At 29.0% G+C, this 25,447-nt stretch overlaps 3 protein-coding genes across 4 annotated transcripts in view; 1 reads left to right on the top strand and 2 right to left on the bottom strand.

The window, feature by feature from the left end:
- Positions 1-98: 98 nt before the first annotated feature.
- LOC127286938 (AN1-type zinc finger protein 1-like) lies at positions 99-1,372 on the bottom strand. The gene is made up of 2 exons (XM_051313606.1): positions 947-1,372; positions 99-661 (listed from the first exon to the last, which is right to left on the bottom strand). The coding sequence occupies exons 1-2, from the start codon at positions 1,370-1,372 to the stop codon at positions 275-277; spliced, it is 813 nt and encodes a 270-aa protein (XP_051169563.1). The 3' UTR covers positions 99-274.
- A 69-nt stretch (positions 1,373-1,441) lies between these two features.
- LOC127286953 (anaphase-promoting complex subunit 13) lies at positions 1,442-2,015 on the bottom strand. Its single transcript, XM_051313624.1, has 2 exons — positions 1,874-2,015; positions 1,442-1,754 (listed from the first exon to the last, which is right to left on the bottom strand). The coding sequence occupies exon 2, from the start codon at positions 1,709-1,711 to the stop codon at positions 1,442-1,444; it is 270 nt and encodes an 89-aa protein (XP_051169581.1). The 5' UTR covers positions 1,712-1,754; positions 1,874-2,015.
- Positions 2,016-2,159: 144 nt separating this feature from the next.
- The window catches only part of LOC127286966 (inhibitory POU protein), a 94,957-nt gene continuing 71,669 nt past the window's right edge, over positions 2,160-25,447 (top strand). The window contains exon 1 of one of the 2 annotated variants that reach the window (XM_051313633.1): positions 2,160-2,575. Coding sequence is in view for 1 of the 2 variants with exons in the window: in XM_051313632.1 (XP_051169589.1) it covers positions 20,079-20,243 (165 nt within the window). In the remaining variant the exon portion in view is untranslated. Of the gene's footprint in view, positions 2,576-19,154; positions 20,244-25,447 lie in introns of those variants that run through there. The other variant, XM_051313632.1, reaches the window with a different exon arrangement.

The following is a 25,447-nucleotide window of genomic DNA, read 5'->3' as shown; positions in this document are numbered from 1 at the left end:
TGATTATACTCGATTGTAATTATTTTAGCTGTAAGTAGTCAAGCATAGACATACAAGACTTTTGGAAATATTCGCTCAAATAAAATTTGTACTGAAAATAAATTTGTTTTCATTCAATATTTATTATAATACAATCCACAATTATATTATTCACTTTTGTTTATTAGAAAAAAAAAAGAAAAAATTCAAGTTTTAATAGAAATTATAAGAAATTAAGGTATGTAATTATAAATATTAATCTTAATAAATAAAAGTGTTTTAATTGAAAAAAAAACTAAAACGTTTTACTTAAATAAACAGAAGGATCTAATTTATGATCATTGCAATATTCCAAAATTATGCTTTGTCCGTCAATTAAATCTTTGTTGTTGAAAAGATCCGCTAAAGGCACATCCATTTTTTCTGATACCACGAGACCAGTTTCATGATGAAACATTCGTAATTTCATCGAGGTAGATACATTGTTGGAATTTGGTATACCTAATAAATCAGAAATTGAATCAATTGTCTTTCCCATTGTCCAGCTTATTGAGACAAATGCACCTTTCGAGGTTCCAACATTTTTTGTATTTGCGGGATAATGAACGAGAAAATAACGACGATCAACCGTTGGAATTCCTTGGGAACCGGTCGAGTTGCCTTTTAATTTCATGAGTTGTACCTAAAAAAAATAATTGAAATTAAAAAATTGAATTTTTAAAAATATTTGTTGAACATTAAAAGACAATTTGATAAATGTTTTAAAAAGTATTATTTTTTTTTTATTTGAAATAATAATATAATTATTGCTTATATTTAAGTTAAAATTTCCTATAATTTATATTCAAAATTAAATTTTTTTTATTATTTGTTAAAAATAAAATTAGCTAAATATTCCATTTTAATTATAAATAAAAATTAAAAAATTTGTAATTAAAAATGTAGTAAATTATTTTAAAATTCCTACTTTAATAGCCATTGCGGAATTTTTCGATTTTTTAAGTTTCTCCTTTATTGTTTGATCGACAGCAGCTTTTGCTTCAGCAAAATCCTCTTTCGGTTTATTCCATTTTTTCATTTCTTGTGATTTTTCTCTTTCACTCAATTCCAAACAACCATGATAACGATGAGCAAGACAAAAATGTTTTTTACAAACAACACATGGCATTTCAATCACAGAAGTTTGATTACAAGAATTTTGCGAACAATTGTAACTTGTTAATTTATCAGTATTTGTTGTAACATTGTCGACAAACTGTGTGCACGAATGCGAAATTGCGTGAAAATGTTCTTTGCAAAATTCCAATTTACAATGATCACATTGAAATGGTAGAAAATCTAATTGTTTACATTCTTTCCAAGAACAACGAGTTCCCGTTGTGGGAAACTCCATAATTTTATATTTTGAAAGTACTTCGAATTTTAAAATATTTTAAAAATTATATATCAAATAATTTTCTTTTTAACTATGCGACGTTGTTGGTGAGTGCAAATGATTTTCACTGAGTGTGCCAAGAGCAAGATTTGTCCACTTTTGTTCTAATTCCTTGAGAGTCATGTGAGAATCACCGTTGTCACTTTCAGGATCAGGTAATTCTGATAATGGTACAAGAATATCATCAAGAGGAAGTTTCTCCTTTCGCCAAGTGTCGTCGATTAAATCTAATAATCTACCGTCCCCACAAACTTGACTGTCCATTACTACCCGGGTCTGATTTATTCTATTCACCATGGGCCATTACGAGATATCAAAAAACTATAATATTATATTTGAGCTGAAAATAAAATTGTAAAGTCATTTAAAACAATTTTGAATATAATTACAAATTTCTAAAAATATTTATCAACATTTCTCGTACTAAAATAATAAAGTAACTTTTAATTAGAATCTTACAGTATTTAATACTTTGACACTAAAAATTTGACTAAACAGATGTTATTATTAATCAATTTTAATTTTTTATTGTTTGAGTAAACAAGTTTTTTAACAGGTTTTTAAATCTTTTAAATCACTTTTAATTTGAGGTTAGAATTGACCTAAAGGATAAGGGGAAATACTTTTTTACCGACTGTAGGAGTGTAAGTAGTTTTTTTCCATGACGCTATTTTACCGACCATACTTCTTCTATATAAAAAGTAGTTCATGGTAAGAAGCGCTTTTGCTTATCTTTTGGCGGGCAGATATTATATTCCAGTGTTATATTGTTGAAAGTTTTATTTTTTCCCTCATTAATTATATAGTTTGAAGTAAATAACTAAACTCGCGAATACTTTGTATAGTTGAAAACATAATGTGCAACCGAATAATGTGAAAATTTACTTATATATTTGTTTTTAAGTCTATAGTTAACCCAATTTTGTTGATTCTCACCTTCGCGTCGTGTAAAAAGTTATTTTTTTATTTTACAAAGTTCCTTGTCAATATAGAATTGATTATGACTTTTAATAGTAACGACCTAAACTAGATATTTGCATTTTCAGTTGTAAAGTAAAGTTGTAATTGTAATTTCGAAGTTAAAATATTACGAGATAAATGTTTGAGGAGTTTTTCACCCGGCACATCAGACTTAGACATTGAGAGCACATTATCGTAAGTGTAAGTATATATTGTTTCATCTTTTTAAACAATTAAATGTAAGTAATTAGTTGTTTTAAACATATGTATGCATGTTTATTTGCAAAATGTTGGTTTCATTTGGAACTTTTCACAAATAATTAACCTATAATTCGGGTTGTCAATGACAAGGGGTCAATGCTTTAGTTTTATTGTTTTGAAATTGCTATAGAATTCAGTAAAGTAATTTTACACAAGAAAAATATAATCGTTTACTGCAAATATTTTACTACTTTTACTATTTTTTTTTAAATTGAATTTATATTGAATTGATATTAGTTAATTATTATTTATTACCATTCAATTCGTAATTGTGAACGTAGTTTTGTTGTCGGTGACACTTATTGCAAGATCAACGAATAACACATTTGTTTAAAGTTGAAATTTAATTACTGATTTTTATAAATAAATTAGATTGGTTTTCTTATATATAACTTTGTAATTATAGTAATTGAATTACCAACTAAGAAGTAAAATGTTTTATTTCTGTTTCGCTTAAATATAACTCAAACTTTTGATAAATTTTAGGTTATGTTTGTATATTCATTTATGAGATTTGTGTTTTTATTTAATAAGTTATTTTTTTGAAATTTTAATTTTTTATTAGAAAAATTAAACATTTAAAATATAAAAATTAATTTTAGGAGGCTTTCTCAGTCTTCTTTATAAATTTTTCTTCTTATCTGAAAATAAATACATATAATTTCGTTGGCAACAATTAAAATTCAACTAAAATTTAAATTTAAATGTTTTAAAATAAAGAGACTTGAACATATTTAAAAATTTTACAACGGTAATTATTTTATAAATATATAATTACAATGTTTTATTTAAATAATATTTATGCACAAATTAAAATTCTATTAAAATAAATAATATTTTTAATATTTTTTAATGTTCTTAATTCTTTGATGTAAATTTTTGTGTCGGTCGTTGTCGATCGTTCTGGAACTTAATGTAATAAGAGGGATATTAGAGAAATAGAAAATCGCGATGAAAATGTTGATGAATTTAAAAAAGAAATTAAAAAATAAATTGGATAAGTGTGTCAATTACTAAATTTTTTTGAAAAATATTATTAACAATTAAAGAGTTTAAAGCTGTTTTTTTTGTAAATGTTAAAAACGATATTTTAAACCTTGATATATAAAATAAAACTGCACATATGTGTCCTGACGCGGTGAAAGGGACCTTATGGTACAATAGCAAATTGTACTTTTGAATGTTCATAATAAAAAATGAATTGAACAAAATAATTTCTAGTTTTTGGAAAGGAAAGAGCAACTCAAATAATTTGATTTCCAAAAATTAGAAATTATTTTGTTCAATTCATTTTTTATTATGAACATTTAAAGTACAATTTGCAATTGGACCATAAGGTCCCTTTCACCGCGTCAGGACACATATAAACATTAATTTAATTATTTAAAATTAAATACTGCATAACGAAGTAATTGACACATTTAATTTTAATTCAATGCATTGCTTCAATTACTGTTAGCAAGATAATACCTCTAAGTAAACGTTATTTTCGTAACAGAAATTAGAGCATTAGAAACTGATTTAATTTTAATTGCTTAAATTTGTGTAAATACATTATTTTTATGAGGTTTTAATTTTTGTTTAAATATCTAAATAAATGTCGTACTTTTTTTTTAATTCAAAATGTGTCTTGACTAGAATCGCGCAGTAACTAATTTAACCTATTTCTTTTTATTTTTCGCGTTTATTGAAATAAAAAATTCTAATGAAATTCAAGTTAGTTTTGATCTTTAATTATATTTCCTGTAAATTTTAATGGGTTTTACATTTTTCTATAACAAACACCAATAATTCATACATTAATTATAAAATAAAATAATTTGTAGGTATAGAAAATTACATATAATAATATTATTATTATTATTTTATTTTACATATAATAATAGTGAATATCTTTCGTTCATTCTGTCCACACCTGAAGTTAGTATTTGTTATAGGTCTTTTGTTTTTTTTAAACGTGTTGTTTGACATTATTTTGTGTTGGTTAAAATTTTTCAATGTTTTGACATTGTCATTTGTGCGGTCGCATTTTAATAATTAAAAATTATAAAATTGTTAGAATCGTGCAAAAAAATTGTGAGGATTATGAGAAAAATTGATTCGATTGCTGTTAGAGTAAGCAGCATAAGTTGATGGTATGTTTAATTTAAAATATATAATAATTTTTTCAAATTTCAAAAATTTATTTAATTAAATCACGATAATTTTATTAATTTTAAAAATAATAAAAAAATTTTATATTATTTATTTATTTATATTATATATTACAAATTAAATTCTTTTTTTATTTTCACAAAATATTTATTTATTTTTGTTATTATAATTAAAAAAATTTATATTATATATACATATAAATTTTTAATTTTGACTAAATATTAATTTTTTTTAATAATTTTTATTTTTAAATATTAACTTAATATAAAATTTTTTTAAATAATTTTTATTTAAAATAAAATTTAAATTATTAGGTATATTTTATATATATTTATATATGTTACATTAATTAATTAATTAGGAATATTGAATAATATGTATTAATTATTAAATTTAAATAATTTATAAATTATTTATTTATTAATTTAAATTTATTAATAATTATTATTATTTATTATTACCTATATAATAAAAAATAAAAAATTTTATTTAATGATAAATATTTTGATGATAAGAAATTTTTACAAGACCTTTACCGATATATGTTATATTAAAAATTATCAATTTAAATTTTAAATCGAAAATTTTCTTGAAGAATTTCTGAAAAATTATCGGCAGAAAATCAAAAAAAAATCAATAAATATTTTTTTTTATTTGATAAAATGAACAACTTCATCCTTAATTTCGCGCGCTTGCGCGCGTTTAATTTTGCTAGTTAATTATTATTTTTCAAATGAAAATTTTTTTTTAATCGTTAAGCATAAACGTGAATTTCACCGACGTCATTAGTTACCCTATAATACACTGAAAAAAATTTCATTCAAATAATCGGTTACTTGATTATTAACAAAAAAAAAAAATTTATTTGTAATAATTATTATTTGAGTCAACTTAATGGTATTGGTTTCAAATACAGAAATTATTAGTTCAAAAACAATTTATTTAATTGAAATAAAAATTATTTGGTTCAAGTAAATGTATTTTTTTGATAATAGTCAAGTAATTGAGTATTTGAATCAAATAAATTTTTTTTTCAGTGTTGAAATGTGGCATTAATAAATTTTTCTCTTTAATTTTTGGTTGATTATATTATTTATCGTTCTTTGTCTTGAAAATTATCCAGAAAATCGAAATTGAATTTGTCGAATCCCTGCCAAGGAATCGAAATGTTAATCGGATTACAAAACCCTAGCTGGTCAGTGCCCTAATTTTCAATGGTAAAATTCACTATATCTATATATATACATATAGTGGAAGTTAGACGTTAGATTCCTCGGTAGCAATCGAATTCAAGGAGTCGAGATGAGTTTTGGGAATGTTGGTTGGAAGTTGAAGCTATAGAGAGAAACTGAAGAGAAGGGAATCGTGTAGATCTGTGTGTGTGTTGGGTTAAAATGGGAGCACGAAGAAAACGTAGGACCACGTTTCTCCATAGCCCATACAATACACATGTACATATATGTATATATGGTTTTCCCTCAGAAACACGCCTACCTCGTACAACTTATACCAGGGAAGTTTAACTCCTCGTGGCACAACTATGTATGTATATACATAGAGAACTGTACCCACACACATAGATTGCATACTTATGCCAACGTTGTGCACATAAAGTTAGGGGGTGCGCGCTCTCCTCGTTGCCGCACAAGAATAAGAAACACGAAGCATACATAAACAAGGAGGTTGGGGATGCAGCAATTTAAAACGTACCCCGGAATTCCTCCCAGTGGGGTCGTAGAGCGGCCCTCTATATTACGAATTTCCTCCCTCGGTATCCTCTGGTATCTACCAGAGAATTTCAACCGTATAAAATGGAACTATAAGTGAGAAAGCCGTAAATTAGCCGGTAAAATTTTTTGTCGAGAGCTTCCTTATGTTATATAAGATATCATTCAGTCGATCCCTTTTGTATAACCCCCACATTCTACTTTGGGTTTCTGATCAAATTATCTTTCGATTGTCTTCAAATTTAGTTTCCATTTATATTTATTATTATGATCTTTTCTTTATAATCTTACAATCTCATTCTCAAGTGAATTTATATTAGCCTATATAGAATCCAATTGACGAGAAAGATCACAATGCTGAAGACCACAACGTTTATTATCAATGATTTTGTAAAAAATATTTTTTTGAACTAAAAATTCTATGAATTTTCAACTCAAAGATATTTCTTGCAATATTTATTAATCAAAAAATTATAAAAAACATTTTTTTAGATAAATTTTTTTATAATTTTTCGTCTTAAAAAATAATTTGTTTTCAAAACGTTGATCATAAACAGATTAGCGCACACTTTTCCTAAAAGATATTTTTCTCACGAACATTCTTTCCAAAAAACGAATTCTCCTAATTTTCCCGAATCTTTTTTTTCAATTCTATATTATAAAATTTTATTTTTCACAAAGTAGTCATTTTTTCCAAATCTACACATATTTATCTCTATAATCAAATTACAAAACATAATTAAATTATAAATTGTTAACTATTTACTTTGATATCCAGAAATATTTTCCATTTAAGAAGAAAAACTCGAAAACTTATATGGTTGCTTGTAGTTTCTACAAATCTATTAGAAATGTGACCGTTTGTCTTTGTATGACATACAGGAAGATTGTCCAAGTTTTCCGAGTTATTTCCGCGAAATTCAAAGTCTCTAAGTACTTGAAATTTAAAAGCTTCCATTATCTCACCTTCCCCTAACTCCTACCATTGAGGGTCCGGATCTTAAAAAGGCACAAGCCTTTTTGAATGAAAAAATTTTTGGTCGTTGAATTTAGACATTAAATTTGTATTTTGCGACTTTGAAAACCCACGATCGACGATTTTTCGACAAATACGTAAAATTTTTAAACATTTTATTCTACTTATTAGATCCAAAATTTTGAATTTTTTGATTCTAACACCAAATTTGGATTCAGCGACCCCAAAAACTTTTAATACAAGGAAATCATATTTTTTTGGAAAACTTTTTTTAGACCGTTTTGGGTATAAAAACGATTTTTTCACTAGACTGCGAAGAGGTTAATAATAAGTGATAAATTCAATTTGATGAAAATCTAATACTTTGTGGTAATAAAGTCTCCTTGGAAATATAGTCGATGTAGCTGATAATAGAGTGAATTCGGGTCGACATGGTAACAGTTAACAAAGTCAAATAGGGCACACAATAGAGAATTTGAGAAGTAGCTTCACCTGCTGCGATGAGAATGATCGGAGCGATTGGATGTTTGAACGGTGGTATATGGCTTTGGGCAATACTATGTTCTACGTGTTTGCAGATATAGGGGTATATATGTACACATTATAAGGAAGTATATCGTGCTGAGAAAGGAATGAGTATATACATATAAGGGGCTCTCTCGCAGTTCGTCTCGAGGTCGGCAAGTCGTGAAGGTAGAGAGACAGAGTGAGAGAGGAGGTTTCAATTGGTGGCAGCAATCCTAGTAATGTACCCGTGGGGCTCTGTCAAAGTACCTTTACACGAGAGAACGATGCTACATTCAGCATTTGAAAATTTCTTTCTTAATATGAGAAAAGGCCAAAGCACACACCAAGCCCAGTCTCCTCGCACTTTCGAATCAAAGGGATATCTACTTTGGATATACCACCTTGGGAAATGTCGAATCTTTACTACCTCTTAGGTTCCTCCTTCAACTTTCTTCTATTTTCACATTCTCTTTAAAATTATTCATTTTCCTTTACAATTGTAGGATTTTTTCTTCTTTTATATATATATTGAGCGAATTTTAGTGAAATAGTGTCCATCTCTATTTGGAGTAGACTTTATATTCATAAGCGGAGGCATACGAATTTACTAGAATTATTTTTTTTAAAGTAGAATTTATTAATTTAAAAATATATAGATTTAGTCTGTTTTGAAGCTATTATATCACAGTAAAAAATTTCTTGGGTAATTAATACGAAAAACTTCTGGAACCAAAAAAACCCAAGAATTTTTAGGTAAAAATGCATAAGATTTTTTTTGGTAATTATAGGTAAAGCATTTAAAAAAAATTTCCAAAAATTTTAATATAAAGCTACGTATAAAAAAGTTTTATCTAAAAATACACAAGCTTTTTGATAATTTTATCTAAAGCGTTTGTAAAACTTAATAAAAAAATAACTAATATTTAAGAAAATTTTACGAATAATGTAGGGGAGATGTATGCAGGTTGAGATAGTTAGATATTATTTTGTATATAACTAATAATACCAATTAGCCATTTGACATCTTTTTATTTCCTTAGTAGCAAGCTATTTATATAAGACAAAAGCTGTAACTCGTGTTATGTGTTCTCACATTTGGGTAGATTCTTTGTTTCTGATTCAAAAGTATGTACTCTTATTTTTGTTAAAATTATTACTCTGAAAATTGTTACCTTTATTTTTGTTGGTTTAACGTCTTTGTTGCGATGTGCAATCATTGGTTTTATGATATACTACAGCTTGGCAACAGTAGCAAAACCATTGGTTACAGTTCTGTAGGTGGCAATGTATAACCAATGGTTTTGCTATTGTTGCCATAACCCAATAACCAAATCCATTACACCTGTGATATCTTGTTTTATGGTTTGTGTTTGCCCTTTGTGCTCTAATGTCCTTTTTCTTCTCCCTTTTTTCTCTTCCTTTAACTGTAAAATAAAATATTTTAATTTTTCTAAACTAATTTTTTTTGATAATTTTTGTCTCTGTATAAAATCTGTATTTCTCAATTCTGGCGTTATAGAGAATACTGCTTGATAAAACAAAGATTGTTTTTCTTGTTCTGTGAAAGGCACAGCTCTTTTACATGCTTTGTAGGAGGTCATAATCACCACTAATGATTAGGTCAAATTGTTCACAGAAGTCTTATACTTTTACTTTTTGAAAGAATCTCCTTGAAGCTGAAAATTCGTTATTAAGGTAAATATTTTAATTTATTACGAATTTTTAAAATTTTGTTTAGTCAAAAGTAGACATGTTTTCAATTTTCAAAATGGCGGATGAATTTTTTTAAATTATTCAAATTCGATTAAAAATATAGATCTACTTTTGACTAAACAAAATTTTGAAAATTCGTAACTCAAAATTTTGACCATAAAAAAATACGTATCTCTTATTTTTTTTATAAAGAATAAGAATTATTTTACCCGAATAATAATAATATTTACCCGAATTTTAAACCTCGACTATAAATCTCACGTGGAATCGCTCATATAAAATAAAGTAGTAATAAAAAATATCATTTACACATTATACATAAACTAGATACTTGCATTTAAATGAAGTGTTAGAAAAATTTATCCTTCTGCATCTGTCGTTTAAGAAATATTTAAGAAGGATATTTGAGCTCGAGACAATCTGGATTGTTACAAAGCAAAGAAAAATAAAAATTTCAAATTATTTTATACCATTAAAAACATTTTGCATTCACAGAAAACACCTAGTCTCATTTTTGCTGCAGTTCAATATGAGTCAATGCTAAACGACTCATTTGAGATTCAGGTTTTTTTTGTGTTGAAAAATTTTCAAATTTCATAAATTTGTTTGCTTCCTATGCATATATATATATATATAAAACTCGAGTTTAGAAAACATTTATCTTTCTCAAGAATTCTGTATGAATTTTAAAAAATTATTTTCTTGAAAGAAAATAAATTATATACTTAATATTAATTTAATGTCAGTGACTAATGTTATATTTCTCGGTCGTGAATGCTTGGTCGCATTGAAAATTCGAAAAAGGATTTTTGGTAAAGCTAAGAAAAATCCAAATGTATATATGTATAAAGAAGTTGGTCCTTTAGTAATGTTTGATTCGTCGTGCCCTGGTGAACCTGTAGGCGGTCTTCCGTTATTCCTTCAGTCCGTTCACACCTTCGTGTCTTGGGACTTAACTTTAAAAACCGTCGGTTAAATAATACATTGGTACGCCAACACTGGACGGTAAAACAGTTATAAAAACAGCGGTAACTACGTTAGAATTAATTATTTAAGATGCAGTGCTCCGTGAAGGGTGAGAGAGGCATAGTAAGAGCAGGATAGTCGTAAAAGGGGGCGAAAGAAGTAGCGCGCTACCAGTTTCTTTCGGAGATGGCCGACGAGGCGGTTCCATACTATGTTGGTTATAAAGGTTGCAGTTAAAAGTTGCTGGAATTATCAAGGGACGTCAAGTCCATAGATGCTTCTTTAGTCAGTGGCTGAGCCCTTCCTCTCTCTTTCTCTCTCAGTTCTTGGAAGATTTAATCAAAGGATACTAAAAAAAACTTCCTTCATACCGTAAACGGAAATGGACAGTTTTATTCTGTTTCTCAAACATTTATTATTCTTGAAAATTCAATATAAAATATAGTAGAATTGTGAAAAATGAAAAGCAGAAAACGTCAAAGTTGGACAACTTTCATTTAAACAGTTTTTTAAATGATAAAATCTTCATTATTCAAACTTTTAACAACATTTTATTGGGAATTAAAATTAATCTTCATTTCTAATTCTAAGGTATTACAAAAGATGACTTTTTCATTTAATTGATTTAAAAATTACTTTTTCTCTCTATCTCTAAATTTGAATTTGGATGAATGTGAAATTTGTATGACCCGATTTGAAACCGCAATGTAGAGAGGGTTAACTGTGTACCTAACTTGGTTTGTAATGTCACAGTGGAAAAAAAGAGAATAGTGCCGGCAGCACAATCTTCCCCGAGGGATTGTCGCTAATGAAAGCTCGTACACACTCTCTCTCGATCACCGTGTGCTCTCATTTGGCAATCTCAATACATACAAACACATGTACAGAATCATCCATACATAGATACTCGGCAATGTAGGTACATTTATCAAACAGAAGGAGAGCTTTATGTATAGGGTAACCCAATAGACCTAACCCAGCAAACATTAGGTGCACGCGTATAAACGGTGTGCGCAGATAGGCTGTAACAAGCAACGGGAGTTAGTCGGAGCGTAAGTCAACTATCGGTGCTTGGGGCTTGCTTTACTATGTCCTTTCCTACACACTAACTAATTTCAAAATACAATTGTGAATAAAATGACAATTATTACATTATATACATATGTCAATTACTGTATTATATTAATGCATATTAATTAATAACAATTAGTTTGTATAAAAAAAATGAACTACAATTTTTATAAACGATTGGTGGACATTTTTTCAATCCACTTTTTTTCCCACTACAACTTTCCTAAAGTATATTTTTCCCAACACTTAGAATTACCAACAAAAATTTTTCCCAACAGTTATTTTTACCAAAGTAAACAAATTACCAATGATTCGAAATTTTTTCCTATTAATGCATCCAGTTCAAAATTTGAATAAAGTATATTTATTATGGATCCATATTGTAGGAACTTTAAGGAGGAATTTTGAGGAGGTACGAAAATCGTTACGGGAAATTTAGAAGTGTACGTATAGTAACAAACAGTTTTTAGATATTGTAGCGTTTCGTTATTTTCAACATATGTGGGATATTTCTGAACAATTGTGAGCAATTGTTTTTCGATTTTGACGCGCAAATGATTTGTGCTTTTTTTTTAATTTTTTGCCCTAAATTAAGTGAATGTGTTTAGATTTAAGGGAACATAACTGTTCAAAATGGGGAAAAGAAGGCTTTTTTAGGATGTATTTCTAAAAAACCATGACATTTATTCAGAAATTTTTATTTACATGTTATAAATAACTTATTGAAAAATTTGAAAAAAATTCAATAAGTAGTTTTTATGTAGTTTATGGAAATTGTAAAGACCTATGTAAGGTATATAATAAAAATAAATTATTATTATTATTATTAATTTTTTGCCTTAGCTATAATTGCCTAATCATCGATTCACTATCCCCTTATTCTTTTTGAAGTTCCACAAAAAATGCTTAAACGCTTGTATGATTTCTTCCAACAACAATGTAGAACCTATTGTGCCACCCTTCTGCTAAATTGTTTGTTCTTGACGTTTTCTGTAGAACTGATTCATATTGAACTTGTTAATTTAACAGGACTATTTAAAAATACTATAAAATACGACTGTAAATATACTAGAAAATTTTGACACATTCACAATCTATAACAAAAGTGACAATCTTGTTTAATATGAAGTCGGCGACTAATAAAAAAACATTGGAAACAAAGTTTGTTGGTAAAAAATTAACTTGGAAAAAATGTTCGTTGGGAAAAAAAATAGAATGAAAAAAATATACGTTGGTAAAATAATAGGTTGGGAATTTCAACTATTGGGAAAAATGTCCACCAACGTTTTATAAACAGATATTAAGCATAATATATTTTCTAAAAGGCTCGTACAAAGTTACATGAAATACTAACTAATAATGAGGCTGAAGTCCGCAACGTTTTCAAAAACGAACAATTAAAATAGAATTATTTTTTCAAGTCAATTTATCTTTAATTTTGATTTGCACATACTTTCAAGAATTAATAGTTTTATATAAAAACCAGCTATTAACGAAAAACTGTAATTTTAAACCAAATTAATTAATATTGTCTAATTATTTTTTCGTTTTCGTTTTAAAAACATTGCGGATTTCAGCATAATAACTAATACATTTTTCTTCACGTGGAATATTTTTTATACACTTATATTCAAGATTAAAAGAAGGATTATAACTAAAATAGCGATCAATTTTAAAAATACTGGAAAAATGTAAACTTTATATACATCAATCGAATCGTTTTTATGCCAGGAATATGGTTTTGACAAAATTTATTAAAAATTTTCATGAAAAAAAAGTTATTTCAAAAAATACGAAAAAAATTTTGTTTCCAGGAATTAAAAAATGATATAATTGATAGATTTGAAGTAAAATATAGACTTTATATGACACACACACACACATACATCCGGACATTTGTTTAAAACTTCAAATATATGCATTCTAGATAAAAATAAGCCTATATAACCCATTTTTAAAAAATCGAAATTCGTCACGAATAAAAGCTTCCTCGTGAGAAGAGGTAGCAAAATTATTTAAAGTTCATTTTTGTTTGCAAACTGAATGTCTACACTATTTAGTCGAGTTTTTCAAACAAAATGTACCAAAAGTGTCACGAGGCATAAATTAGTAAAATTTCATGAAACTTGATGTATATCCGAATTAGATTTTTAGATAGATTTTAAAATAGAAGACGATTTTTAAGAATTTCATTAGATTCGCTTTAGATTTGTTACTTGGGGGTTTTTAGGATCGCTGAATACAAATCTGAAGTCACATTAAAAAAATAGAAAATGTCAAACCCAATATTTGGTGGATATACTTGAGCTAAAACTTGGATCTGTAATTCAGTACTACATTTTTATTTTGTCGTGCTTTAGTTTGTAAAAGAGGTTTATTTTTTGTTTTCTTTACTTCATTCTTAAACTATTCTTTACAGTTTAGTATCTATAGCTGAAATTTACACTGATTCATGAGTATATATTATATCTGCTAATGGAATAAACTGGTTTTAAATTTTGCATTATAGATCAGTGAAATTTTCTTAATTCAGATTTAGAGAGTGGAGAGGTTGAGGTTGAGAAGATATTTGTCCATTACTATTTTAATCAAAGTCAACTGATTAACAAAAAGGGTGTGAGCTTATTTTGAGAGGTGAATTGACGACTGATAGACTTGAACAAAAACGATTTGGAGAAACGTTTTGGGTTGTCAGGGAGAGAAGAGCTTTCTCGCGTTAAAACATTAGAAGCAAATAGAGAATTCGAATCGCGCTGCTCGAAGCCCAATCTCAGTAACATCCACCGTCTCACCTAATCGACGTGACAGGCAGCACAGCCCCTCGTATCAGCAGTTACAATGAGTGACGTCCTGTTAAAGATTCAGAACCTAAGAGCCTGAAGAGAGGGAACCTCATTGCCTCCGGCTATAGTTAAGTGCAGAGTTCAGTCTCATACCAACCTGCTAATTGTTTCCCTCTTCTGACAATTCCAAGTTTTAACTGTCACCTAATTTTCTATTCCAGAACTTATTAGATTTCTAGTTTTACTTTTTCCTTTCAAAGTTAAAAATATCTCTTCACTTTTAAAAGAGTTGTTTTAGTTTATTAAAATCTAAAGAAGACATATTTTTACAAATATTTTATTTAAAGAAATATGTGAAATATCTATACAAGATATAAATGTATAGTAATATCTAGGTATGTTTAATTAAAAAAGTTTAAAATTTCTTTCAAAATTAAATGCAACTATTAATGACAATTTATTTATTTTTCAGATAAGAAGACTTGAGTGACAGGCCAGAGTTTACGCCCTATTTTCTCCGGTTTTAAAATGGGTGTGTTAGAAAACCAAATCGTAATAAAAAAAGAACTTGAATTGATTTAAGCAAAAATTGCGCTCACATTCTCAGGTTGACAAAAACATTGTTTTTGAAATTGGTTTCGTTTCATTCAAGAAGAAAGTCAACTCCCGAAGATTAATATTGATGAAAAATAGAAATACTTTCATTTCTAAAACAATGAAATTCTCCAATAATTTTATAAAAAATTACATAAAGTAAATTGAATCTCTTGTTGCAAATAACGCTTATCACTATTCAAATATTTGACCAAATATCTAAACGTGGTATATTCGATTAAAGACTCATTATGTTTGTAATTATTCTTCGTAGTTGTTTATCGAGTTGAATAATCGACTGTCTTATTTATTAACTCACAAATTATATATATATATATATATATATATATATATATATATATATATACATACACATGTATAAATTCTTTAATAATAGATTAAAAGACTAATGATCGAATTGCTCGCTCATGGTAATTAATTAGAAATTAATTAAGACTTATTATGCTTGATTTAGGATTCTTTTTTTTATCGCTTCAAATATTTGTGTCATTTCTAAAGTTCGTCTATTTTCAATAAACGACTTTTTATTTTTATATTTTTTTAATGTAAAAAAATTTATTTTTAATTATCATTACATTTTAAAATGAAAATCTTTTCTAGAAAAATTAAGGTATTATCCTTTTTGTCAATTAAATTATATATATAAAATTTTACACAAGTGTCTACATCAAGGAAAGTTTAAATTATACTAAAAATTTTATTTGATTAAAAGTTAGAGAAGGTAATTTTTAAATGAAATCTAGCTTTGAACGTGTTTTCTTTTTTGCTTTGAAAGCTTTCTGAATTTTTAAACGTATTCTAACTTTAAGAGCGTTTGGAATTTAAAAACCCATACAAAATTCGAACTTTTGCACAGCTCTAATTTTATTCCAAAAATTAGAATATATAATATTCTGATTTTTGACAATTTTTTAGTAATATATATTGTTTATATCCCTAAACAATATATAAATTTCGATGAATTGAAATTTCATTTGTCACAAACCTTAAATTTCCACAGCAAGGGCATCAAAACATGATAATAAGTACTTTTCTAATTAGAAAATAGAAATTCAGACACTCTCGCGAATATTAAATTTTTCCTAATTGGAGAAATTTCCGTTTCTAGAGGTGTTGCATATTAAAAAATTCTCTTCCTTTTGCATTATATGCTAACTCTCGGGTTTATTTGATCGTCTGAAAGTTGAAATTCAACCGAATGAACTGACATTGCCCGGAAGTATATAAAACCCGCATGGGTAGTAGAAAAGTGGAAGAAGAAGCTGCTCATCTGGCCGCTGCTCTCTTACGTGTGCGATCGTTATTAATTTTCCGAAAAAGGTAGTTACAACGGTGGTTGGTTGGGCGGCGGCGGCAACTACACTGGATGTAGGTGTATAGGTGTAGGTTAGCTGCTGCAGTGGATAGGTAGATGGAGGAATAGGTTGCAAGCGAGGGAGAGAGAAGGGGGCAGTCGTTTCCGAGGGATGTTGGCTGTAAGGTTCCCGCGGGGCCTGTGTTATCGCCTTGGCAGGATGACCAGCCCGCGGTATCAAATATTAAACCTACTTGCACCGGGAGCCTACCCTTCTGACTATATAGCTTCTGCTGCTGTTCTCATCTCGTCTCTCTGCCTGAGAGTGCCTGCCTACCTTGACTTGACTTCTCTCGGTTGTTTCGCTTACGTTGTTTCAACCGTATAACAACGCGAAATCCACACCCTGCGCACAATTGCTTTAGGTCGTTTGTCGGAAGGCTAGTAAAAATTTATTTTTTCAAGCAAAATACACTGCTCGAGAAAACTGTGACGAACACATACTCTTAAAAAGATAGTAGTAGTATAAAGACACTTCCCGTATCTACTGTACATCTTGGTCACCAACTCTCTCACCATCAAAGTGCACGTGCACTTCTGACCCAACGCAATAACATTTTATGGACTTCACCAAGCGCGCGCGAAGAGACGTGACACTCCGGGGAAATTAATCTTTCCTTGGATCGATTATTCGAATATTTCTACAGAATATGATAGCTTTTTTTATATGATGTTGCAGCTAAGAACCAAGGATTTTGTTTTATAAATTAATGATTAATGATTATTAATTAATCTTAGTTTGCTGCTTGACAAGTTACAGTACCTACTTTTTAATTTGAGTCAGTGGCACTGATTGCAATTTAATGGCCCAGATCTGATTGTTTGAATCATTGATTTTCACTGGGAATCTGTGAAAATCACTGGTCAAATCAGAAGGAAGAGGGTTGCTAATTACAATCAGTGAAGATTCTCACGGATTTAGATTAAGAGAGTGTATTCCACTATTAGTCTCCCAAACAATAAGTGATATTTAGATGATTTTTGTGTTATTACATTATTTAAGATGTAAACTAAGTGCCAAATCTAAGATGAAACTTGATTTCAAAAAGAATCTAGTTAGATTCTTGCAATTAAATATAGTTTACCTAGATAGCACGTATAAGCTTGCAGCAACCTTGCGGCAATCTTGCCGCGCAATATTGCCAACTATACATGGCAAACTTTCCGTAAGCTTACTGCAAGCATCACATGTCTCACCTGACCGAAAGCTTGCATGTTGAGTTCACCGAAAGATTGCAGTGTAAGGTTACTGCAAGATTGTACAATAAGATTATCACAAAATTGCTCAGTAAGCTTGCACGGTAAGCTAGTAGCAAGGTTGGTGCAAGATTGACAAATAAATTTGATTTGAACCTAAAATTTTTTTTTAATGTTTCGTTTAATTTATATAATTTTATTATATAAATTTTCTTATACAAATTAGACGAAGTATTTAAAAAATTTTTTTTTAAGGTTAAAGCAAGTTTATTTGTCAATCTTGCACCAACCTTGCTTCAAGTTTACTGAGCAATCTTGCGATAATCTTATTGTGCAATCTTGCAGTAACCTTACACTGCAATCTTTCGGTAAGCTTACCATGAAAGCTTTCGGTCAAATGGGACATTTGAAGCTTGCGGCTAGTTTGTTGTGCAAGGTTGGCAATATTGCGCGGCATGCATGCCGCAAGGTTGCTGCAAGCTTACATGCGATCTGGGTACTGAAACATAAAAAAATTAAAAACACAAACCTTTTTTACAAATATCAGCAGCATATATAAAAGAAAAATATATCTTGCTTCTTTATTTATTTAAGAATTTAAGGTTATTTAATTATTCAAGCAGTCTTCATTGCTTTCCTCTTTACTTATAAAGTGCTGTTTACAACAAAAGTAAAACATAAAGTAGTTCAAATTTACATATATACGCCAAAGTAAGTATATAATCTCTTAAGAGAGAATTTCCAATTTGTTACACAAGAAAAGAGTTGTTCTAGTTAAAAGAAAATGTCGGAAAGATTAAGTTATATTTAAATTATATAAATAAATAAAGTACAAAAATGATTTATAAGTCAAACTTTAAAATTCTTTTGTTTGGGTCTACAATTATTTCATTTTATTATTATAGAAATATTAGAAACAAAATTATGTGAAAGGTGCAGAACCGATGACATTAGGAAAAAGAGTGTCGTTTTCCTTAAAACCCCTTTTTTTATTTTAATATTGTCAACCAAGTAAATTGTCATAAATATATATATATATATATATATATATATATATATTTGATGTATATAATGACAATTTGTTTTCAGTACGCTTGGAACAACATAATTTCCGGTCAATTTTCCAGTGAACGGTTACTGATGATAATTTCGATCGTAAAGAAAAGTTGTTTGCAGGTGGCATATGTATATATGTATAGGTACACAACGAAACAGCTTGTTGTGCGTCCAGTGCACGAGGTAAGGTTGGTGTACACATCACGCCGTTGGACTAGGGTTGAAAAGGACAAACCGACGGACGGTGGTTGCGGATAGCGGTTTGCGAACCATACGAGCATGAGAGCAAGATGGCCGACCGATGAAAATCAGAGGCGCAAGCGTAACATTTCAAACTCCGCCCTCACTAGATCATCCCTTCTTGTTTCATCTTTTCCTATCTTCCTTGTCGACATCATCATTTACCACTTTCGTCTTTCTCTATCACTCCCAACGGGGAGCAGGGAAATCTCACCCCTTCTTCAACACAACCAACCCTGTTATGAGCACGCGCTTTTCTCTCTCTCACTCACTTTCCCCAACCCTTAGTCTTCACCACCACCGCTGTGTTACCACCTCCACCCTGATCACCTTTTCACCCCCTCTCCAAACGATATAGTGCATCTGCAGAACATGTCGCGCACTCTTCGCAACCAGTCACCACATCAAAAAAAACGCGAATATTGTCGCAATGCACGAGCGATTTTCATCTCTAAAAGTGTAATTTAATCTGACAATTGTTTAAAATTCAAGTTAATTTTTGCCAGATAACAATAACATCTCGTGATAAGTGATTATCGTTATCATAAAATTGAGATTTTTCTGTATGCTCATTTTTTTTATCATTATTGTGCTGTGCCCAGTGGACCAAAGTGACTATTTGGAATAAACCAAAGATTTTCAAGGAATTTCTATAATGAAGAAACCAAAGGAATTCTTGGTTCTCCTAACGAGTGATGGGAACTAAGAGAAATTGTTTATTTTGGAAATTATTTTACCAAAATTGGGAACATTTTATTGGACCTTGATATGGTAATAAACTGTGTAAAAATTTGTGGTATTGTACTTTTATAAGTGATTGACGTGATTTTCATAAATATATAAATTGTTGAGTGCAAGTGACTGCTTTTTTTTGCAAAGAAGGAATTGTTATTATATTTGAAATTTTGGAATTGTCAATTGTTTGAAGAAAGGAGTTGTTCAAAATAAAATTCTGTGAATCGCACAGATGCGTTTTTACTGGGAGTTGAAAAAACGCATCCGTCGCTGTTATTGGAACGATCCAAATCAGTGGATGGAAATTTAAATAAAAAAGAGTGCGTAGAGCAAATGCACTAATTGCCTAATGATGATGTACTCGCCGGATAAGATGATGGGAAGTAAGGGACTCCATGGGGCACCAATTTCCGCTCCAGGATGTTTTCCTTCCGGAAGGTATTCGCCGCCGTCGTATCGTTCGGGTCCCGATCCCATGGCACCGCCGCCTCGACGTTGCATGCCTAATCCTACTGTGAGTAGTCGTTTCATTATATAACAAATTGTTGTGGGGGATTTTTGAGGCTCTGGATTTTAAAAGGGTCTACGCTCAAATATACATCACAAGTTTTGGCATGTGGTGTTAAAATATGAGTACGAATTTTATTACAAAATATTCTTTAAAATATCTAAAAAGAAGTTATTAATTTAATAATTGTTTAATTAACTGTTTTATTTCACATGGTCATCATAATTTTTAATAATTTATAGATTGAAAAAAATATTTCGTTCATATGAACGTTCAAAACTTTCGGCTCATGTTAAAATTTTGAAATTTTCAATATCAAATTTCTACGATAAGAATGAACTGTTAAAATTAAATATTGAACAACTTCAAAATTTTAACTACAGGCACCTAAACTTGTGATGCAAATTCAAACGTAAGTCCTTTTAAGATCAGGAGCCTCAATTACAGAAAAAAAAGATTAGATGATGAGTAATTACAGAAGTGTTTAGATTTTTTCTATAATGTTTAAAAAAGTTTGAACATGGCCTTCTCTATTATTTGAAACTTCATGAACATCGGATTTTGGTAATTTAATTTCGGCTTTTGTCAAATATTGGAATATTTTTTATTTATTTGTTTATTTGAACTAGCTTTTTGTCAGTTAGTGGTTCATCTTAGGATCTATCGATGATGCTTAATGCAGTGACAGAAGAATAGTTTAGATTTGATGCGTATTTTGTTTTTAGATTAGTGGTTCCTTAACATCTCTATTTGAAGTTGCATTTGTTTTTACAGATTATAAAAGGTCAAGTTAGGTTTAATGCGTTTTTTGTTTTCAGTTTTTAAATAACAGTTTTAAAAAGCAGCATTGAGATTGCATCTATTTTTACAGTGACAAAAGGTCATTTTAAATTTGATATATTTTTAACAAATTTTTAATTACTGATTCATTAATAACTCTGTATTGAGATTGAAATTGTTTCAAAGGATTAGTTAAGATTTCATCTTTTGCTTTCAGTTTTAAGCAACTGTTCGATTAACACCTTTGAAGATGAATTTGTTTTTAAATTGAGAAAAGAATTTTTTGGAATTAGATTTTAGTTTTTTTTTTCAATCAATAGGCAATATATATATATATATATTATATATATATATATATATATATATATTATATATATATATTAACGATGAGTATTACTGACGATCAATATTTTTCCATTTTGTTTTGTTTGTTTAGCCATTCTCATATCTGTTTTGTTGATATTTTTAGAAGCTCTATTCTTTATGAGCATCATCGTAAATATATGATTTTTCAGTAAATTGTGGGGTATTATTTTAATACCAGAAGAGATTAAAATAAGATGAAACGCTTTTATCCATCGTCAATTAAAATTGTAAATTTTTGAAAATTGGACTTAGAAACGTTTATATTTATCAAATGCAAAAACGAATTTAATCCAAAAAATGGATATATTAAATCTTTTATGGTATTAATTTAATCTGCAACTCTTTTTAATACCTCATAGTTTACTGTGATTTTATTTAGTCTTAAGATTTCGAAAGGATCGATTAATATACAAATTATTGTTTACATATAGTTAATGACATTAATAATTAATACGGTAGCCACCCTAGTTGTTGTTGAAGAATACTATAGGGTTTCTTGCATATTAATTCAATTTTTAAAATTTAATTCCAAGAGCAATTCTTATTTTCTTTATTTATTTATTTCTTTTTAAAATTAGATAAGAAATTGAAAACTTTTTTATGATTTTTTGAGTTATGTTACCATGTTTTTTTAAAATCAGAATCCTGAGTATAACAAAGTTTGCAATCATTGTAATGATTTTTAAATTATGCTTTAAATGTTTGTTTTGCAATGATAGAAGTAGCATATAATATCAGCTTCTAATTAAATATAAAGTTTCAATAAAAAGCATTTTAAAAATTAATGAAAATTTGAATAAGGTTAGCGAAAAATATTTCACAATAATTGTATTTTAATAGAATGACACTTCCGTTATAATTTATAACTAATTAAATCGCTTCCAAGATTATGCTATAAAATATATATCCAAGAATCATCCATTAGCTTCCTTAATTAAATAATAAATTAAATTCCACATAGCTAAATTGTGAATCAAAATTGATTGTTTTTAAAATTTTTCTGCATTTAGACTGTGTTTGGGATTCTTGAAATCAAACGTCGGTGAAGTTCACAATGTTTATGATCAACGATTGAAAAAAAAAAAATTTCATTCAAAAAATAATAATAATTCTTCTCGATCGTTGATCGTAAACGTTGTGAACTTCACCGACGTAAAATCAATTAAAGGTACACAATAATGAACTGTAGAACACTTAAAAAGGAAAACTAGATTTATTACAATAATTAATAATCTCCGTCCATTATTATTACAATTTATAGAAATTAATCGCGACTTATTTTAAGGATCGAAAAAGAACCCACATGGGTCCGATCTTCACTGTATCGTTTCGTTATCTAAAAACTTTTATTACTCATACACACTATAGTAGTTTAATCTAACATGTTAGTTACTAAGTAAGTCACTTATTTCTTCAGTGCAATCTTTTATTAATTTATTCTGAATCTTTATAAAATATATTTAATAAGATTAAGATCTTTGATCTTTGAAATTGTCAAATATATTTTATTCATTTCTAAAAGCATATATACAATTCTCTATTTGAAAATGTAATTTTGAATATTGCAACTGAAGAACAAGTAAAGGGTATATTGGAAACAGGAGAGAACGTAGATGTATTCGAACAACAGAATCAAATGCAAGTTAAGTCTGATCCCCGACCACTTTTCCGTTTCCCAGCCAAAGATCGAAGGCATACCAAACCAGTTGGGTATGGGTATATACGTATCTATCCCAACCCCCATGGATTCTGACTCCCCCCGGCAACTTCCAAAATCCTTAGTTTATTCATGTGACGTAATAGGATAAAAACCGTAGCTACGAGCCGAGTGTCTAGATGAGATTACATCCGTACCGGCTCTCTCTCTTCATATATATATATGTATATGTATATATGTTCAATAAGACGGTTTCGACGTAATCGCCGCTTCTTGAATATCTTGACATTTCTTTCAACATCTTTCTTTAATCCGTAACTCAAAACCACCTGTTTATAATATAGTATCACTAAAATCAAGCCGAGCAAAAAACCTCGTTTTGTTTCCTTATAAATTATACCAATGGACATTGAATCAGAGTAGAGTAAATTTATTAGCTCGGGTAATTAGAAGGGTTCTGGCTTGAATATTTATGATGCCCAATTTAAATATTCAGCCACAGGTTGTGAAAATTAGTTCGCTCTTTTCACGGCTTATAATCACCGCGTAGTGATAACGATTTTCCAACTCCCTAATTGTACATTGAGAATAATGAAGACTCTTTTTGGATATATATATAGGGTTTGTTTTCCTTTCAAATTGGTTTGTGTGATAATTTTTCTTCACGCGATATATATATATATATATAGTCGTGCGACAAGTTTTATTAAAATGGAAAGACCACATTTAATTTTAATGTCTGGACGGCTGGTTACCATATAATTTGCATTCATTATATAATAATTTTGGTTTCCCAGACGAGACACGTGCATATGTCGATACGTACTAAAATAATACTGTGTGGAATTGAGGTGAAGAATAGACCGAATCGACGGATATGAGAACTCGCGGTTTATATATCGATTTGTCGTCTGGATTCATTTAACTGTATATATGGTTTATTAAACATACAGAAAGTAAATACTATTTCATTGTTGTCGCTAAGGTGAATTTTTTTTCATTTGCATACTTTTATTGTCTTTTTTTTTTAATTGAAGATCTACAATTTGATTTAATTATTTTCTACTCTCTAAATCTGAATAAGTCAAATTTCACTTAGAATGTTTCAAAAGTCTTCCACGTATAGAAAAATATATGCACTTAAAAATAAGTGAAGTTTCACTTATTTTTAAGTGCATATTTATTTTTCTACATGGAAGACTTTGAAATATTATAAGTGAAATTTCACTTACTCAGATTTAGAGAGTATATGGAATTGTTTAATACAGATTAGTTTAGTTTTTTTCTAACTTTATTTAGATTTAAAAAAAAAATCTGTGAACTAAGTATAGTATCGGAACAATAATGGCAATTAATGTCTAAATTGACGAAGTGTTTTAGCAAAAAGGGTGCAACGATGTGCATTATGGTCTGTACACGGGAAGCTTGCTTGCGATATTGCATAATCGATATTCTGCGCTCTGCACCACTTGTGTATGTCATCGTACAACGAACCTTTCCATTTCATCTTCCAGTATTATATATCTATATATTCTATTTCAAAACGGTAGACAAACGCTGCAAATGTAAATTTAATTACAATCTGTAATGTCGATTTAGTTATTTTTGCTTATCAACTTCATGGAAATGAGACGTCAGGTGTCAGTGCTGATGAACTTCCAACCTCATTTTGGTCACGGCTCTAATAAAAGATATATGAGACCTGAAAATCAGCTTGTAATTGGTGTCATGGAACTAGTGAAACGAGTGCTTTTCTATTAGTATTTTTTTTTATAAAACAAAAATTACGATATGAAAAAAAATCCGTAAAAAATTCTACGAGAATACTTATCTATTTAGTTGCATGAATTTTGAATTGTATTTTATGATTATAGAAAGATATATAAAAACGCAAAAATATAAATTAGATATATGCTGAGAATTAAATTCTCCAATGTATATATATATCGATTTACGATGTTTTGGTGAAATAGAAAATGTAGAATTGCTGATAAATGATGAAGAATAACCTTTGTTCAGAAGTGTTGGGGGAAAAAGTGTAAAATATATACCGACGTTGAGAAACAGCATACACTTACAAGATTCGAGGATTCTTACCTATCCAAACCTACCACATCGATCTCTTAACACTTATACGAATGTCTTGAGAGAAAAAGAGACATGTATTCTCTTTGGTTCTATATGTGAAGTAGCTATAGAAAGTATAGAAACGGTCGCGACCGACCCCACACACGGGGCACTGGGGACACATAACGTTCCCCACTTACATCCAATCACTCCTGATTTATATTTACTACTCACTTGGCCCTTATTTATTGAGTTTCGCGGAGACGCGTAGAATAGAACCGTTAATTTGACCAAATTGAAAATGATGGCTGTCTTTTTCCCTGAAGGTAATACTCATCTT

Source organism: Leptopilina boulardi, unplaced genomic scaffold (genome assembly GCF_019393585.1).
Source record: "Leptopilina boulardi isolate dan_hultmark-lab unplaced genomic scaffold, ZJU_Lbou_2.1 LbouV2_366, whole genome shotgun sequence".
Lineage (NCBI taxonomy): Eukaryota > Metazoa > Arthropoda > Insecta > Hymenoptera > Figitidae > Leptopilina > Leptopilina boulardi.
This window is presented reverse-complemented; position numbering and strand designations above follow the sequence as displayed.

Excerpts from the sequence above, each read along its gene's own strand:
- LOC127286938 (XM_051313606.1), bottom strand. The coding sequence starts at position 1,372 with ATGGAGTTTCCCACAACGGGAACTCGTTGTTCTTGGAAAGAATGTAAA. Across the intron at positions 662-946 it reads ATTCCGCAATGGCTATTAAA|GTACAACTCATGAAATTAAA; the intron begins GTAGGAATTTTA and ends TATTTTTTTTAG.
- LOC127286953 (XM_051313624.1), bottom strand. The coding sequence starts at position 1,711 with ATGGTGAATAGAATAAATCAGACCCGGGTAGTAATGGACAGTCAAGTT.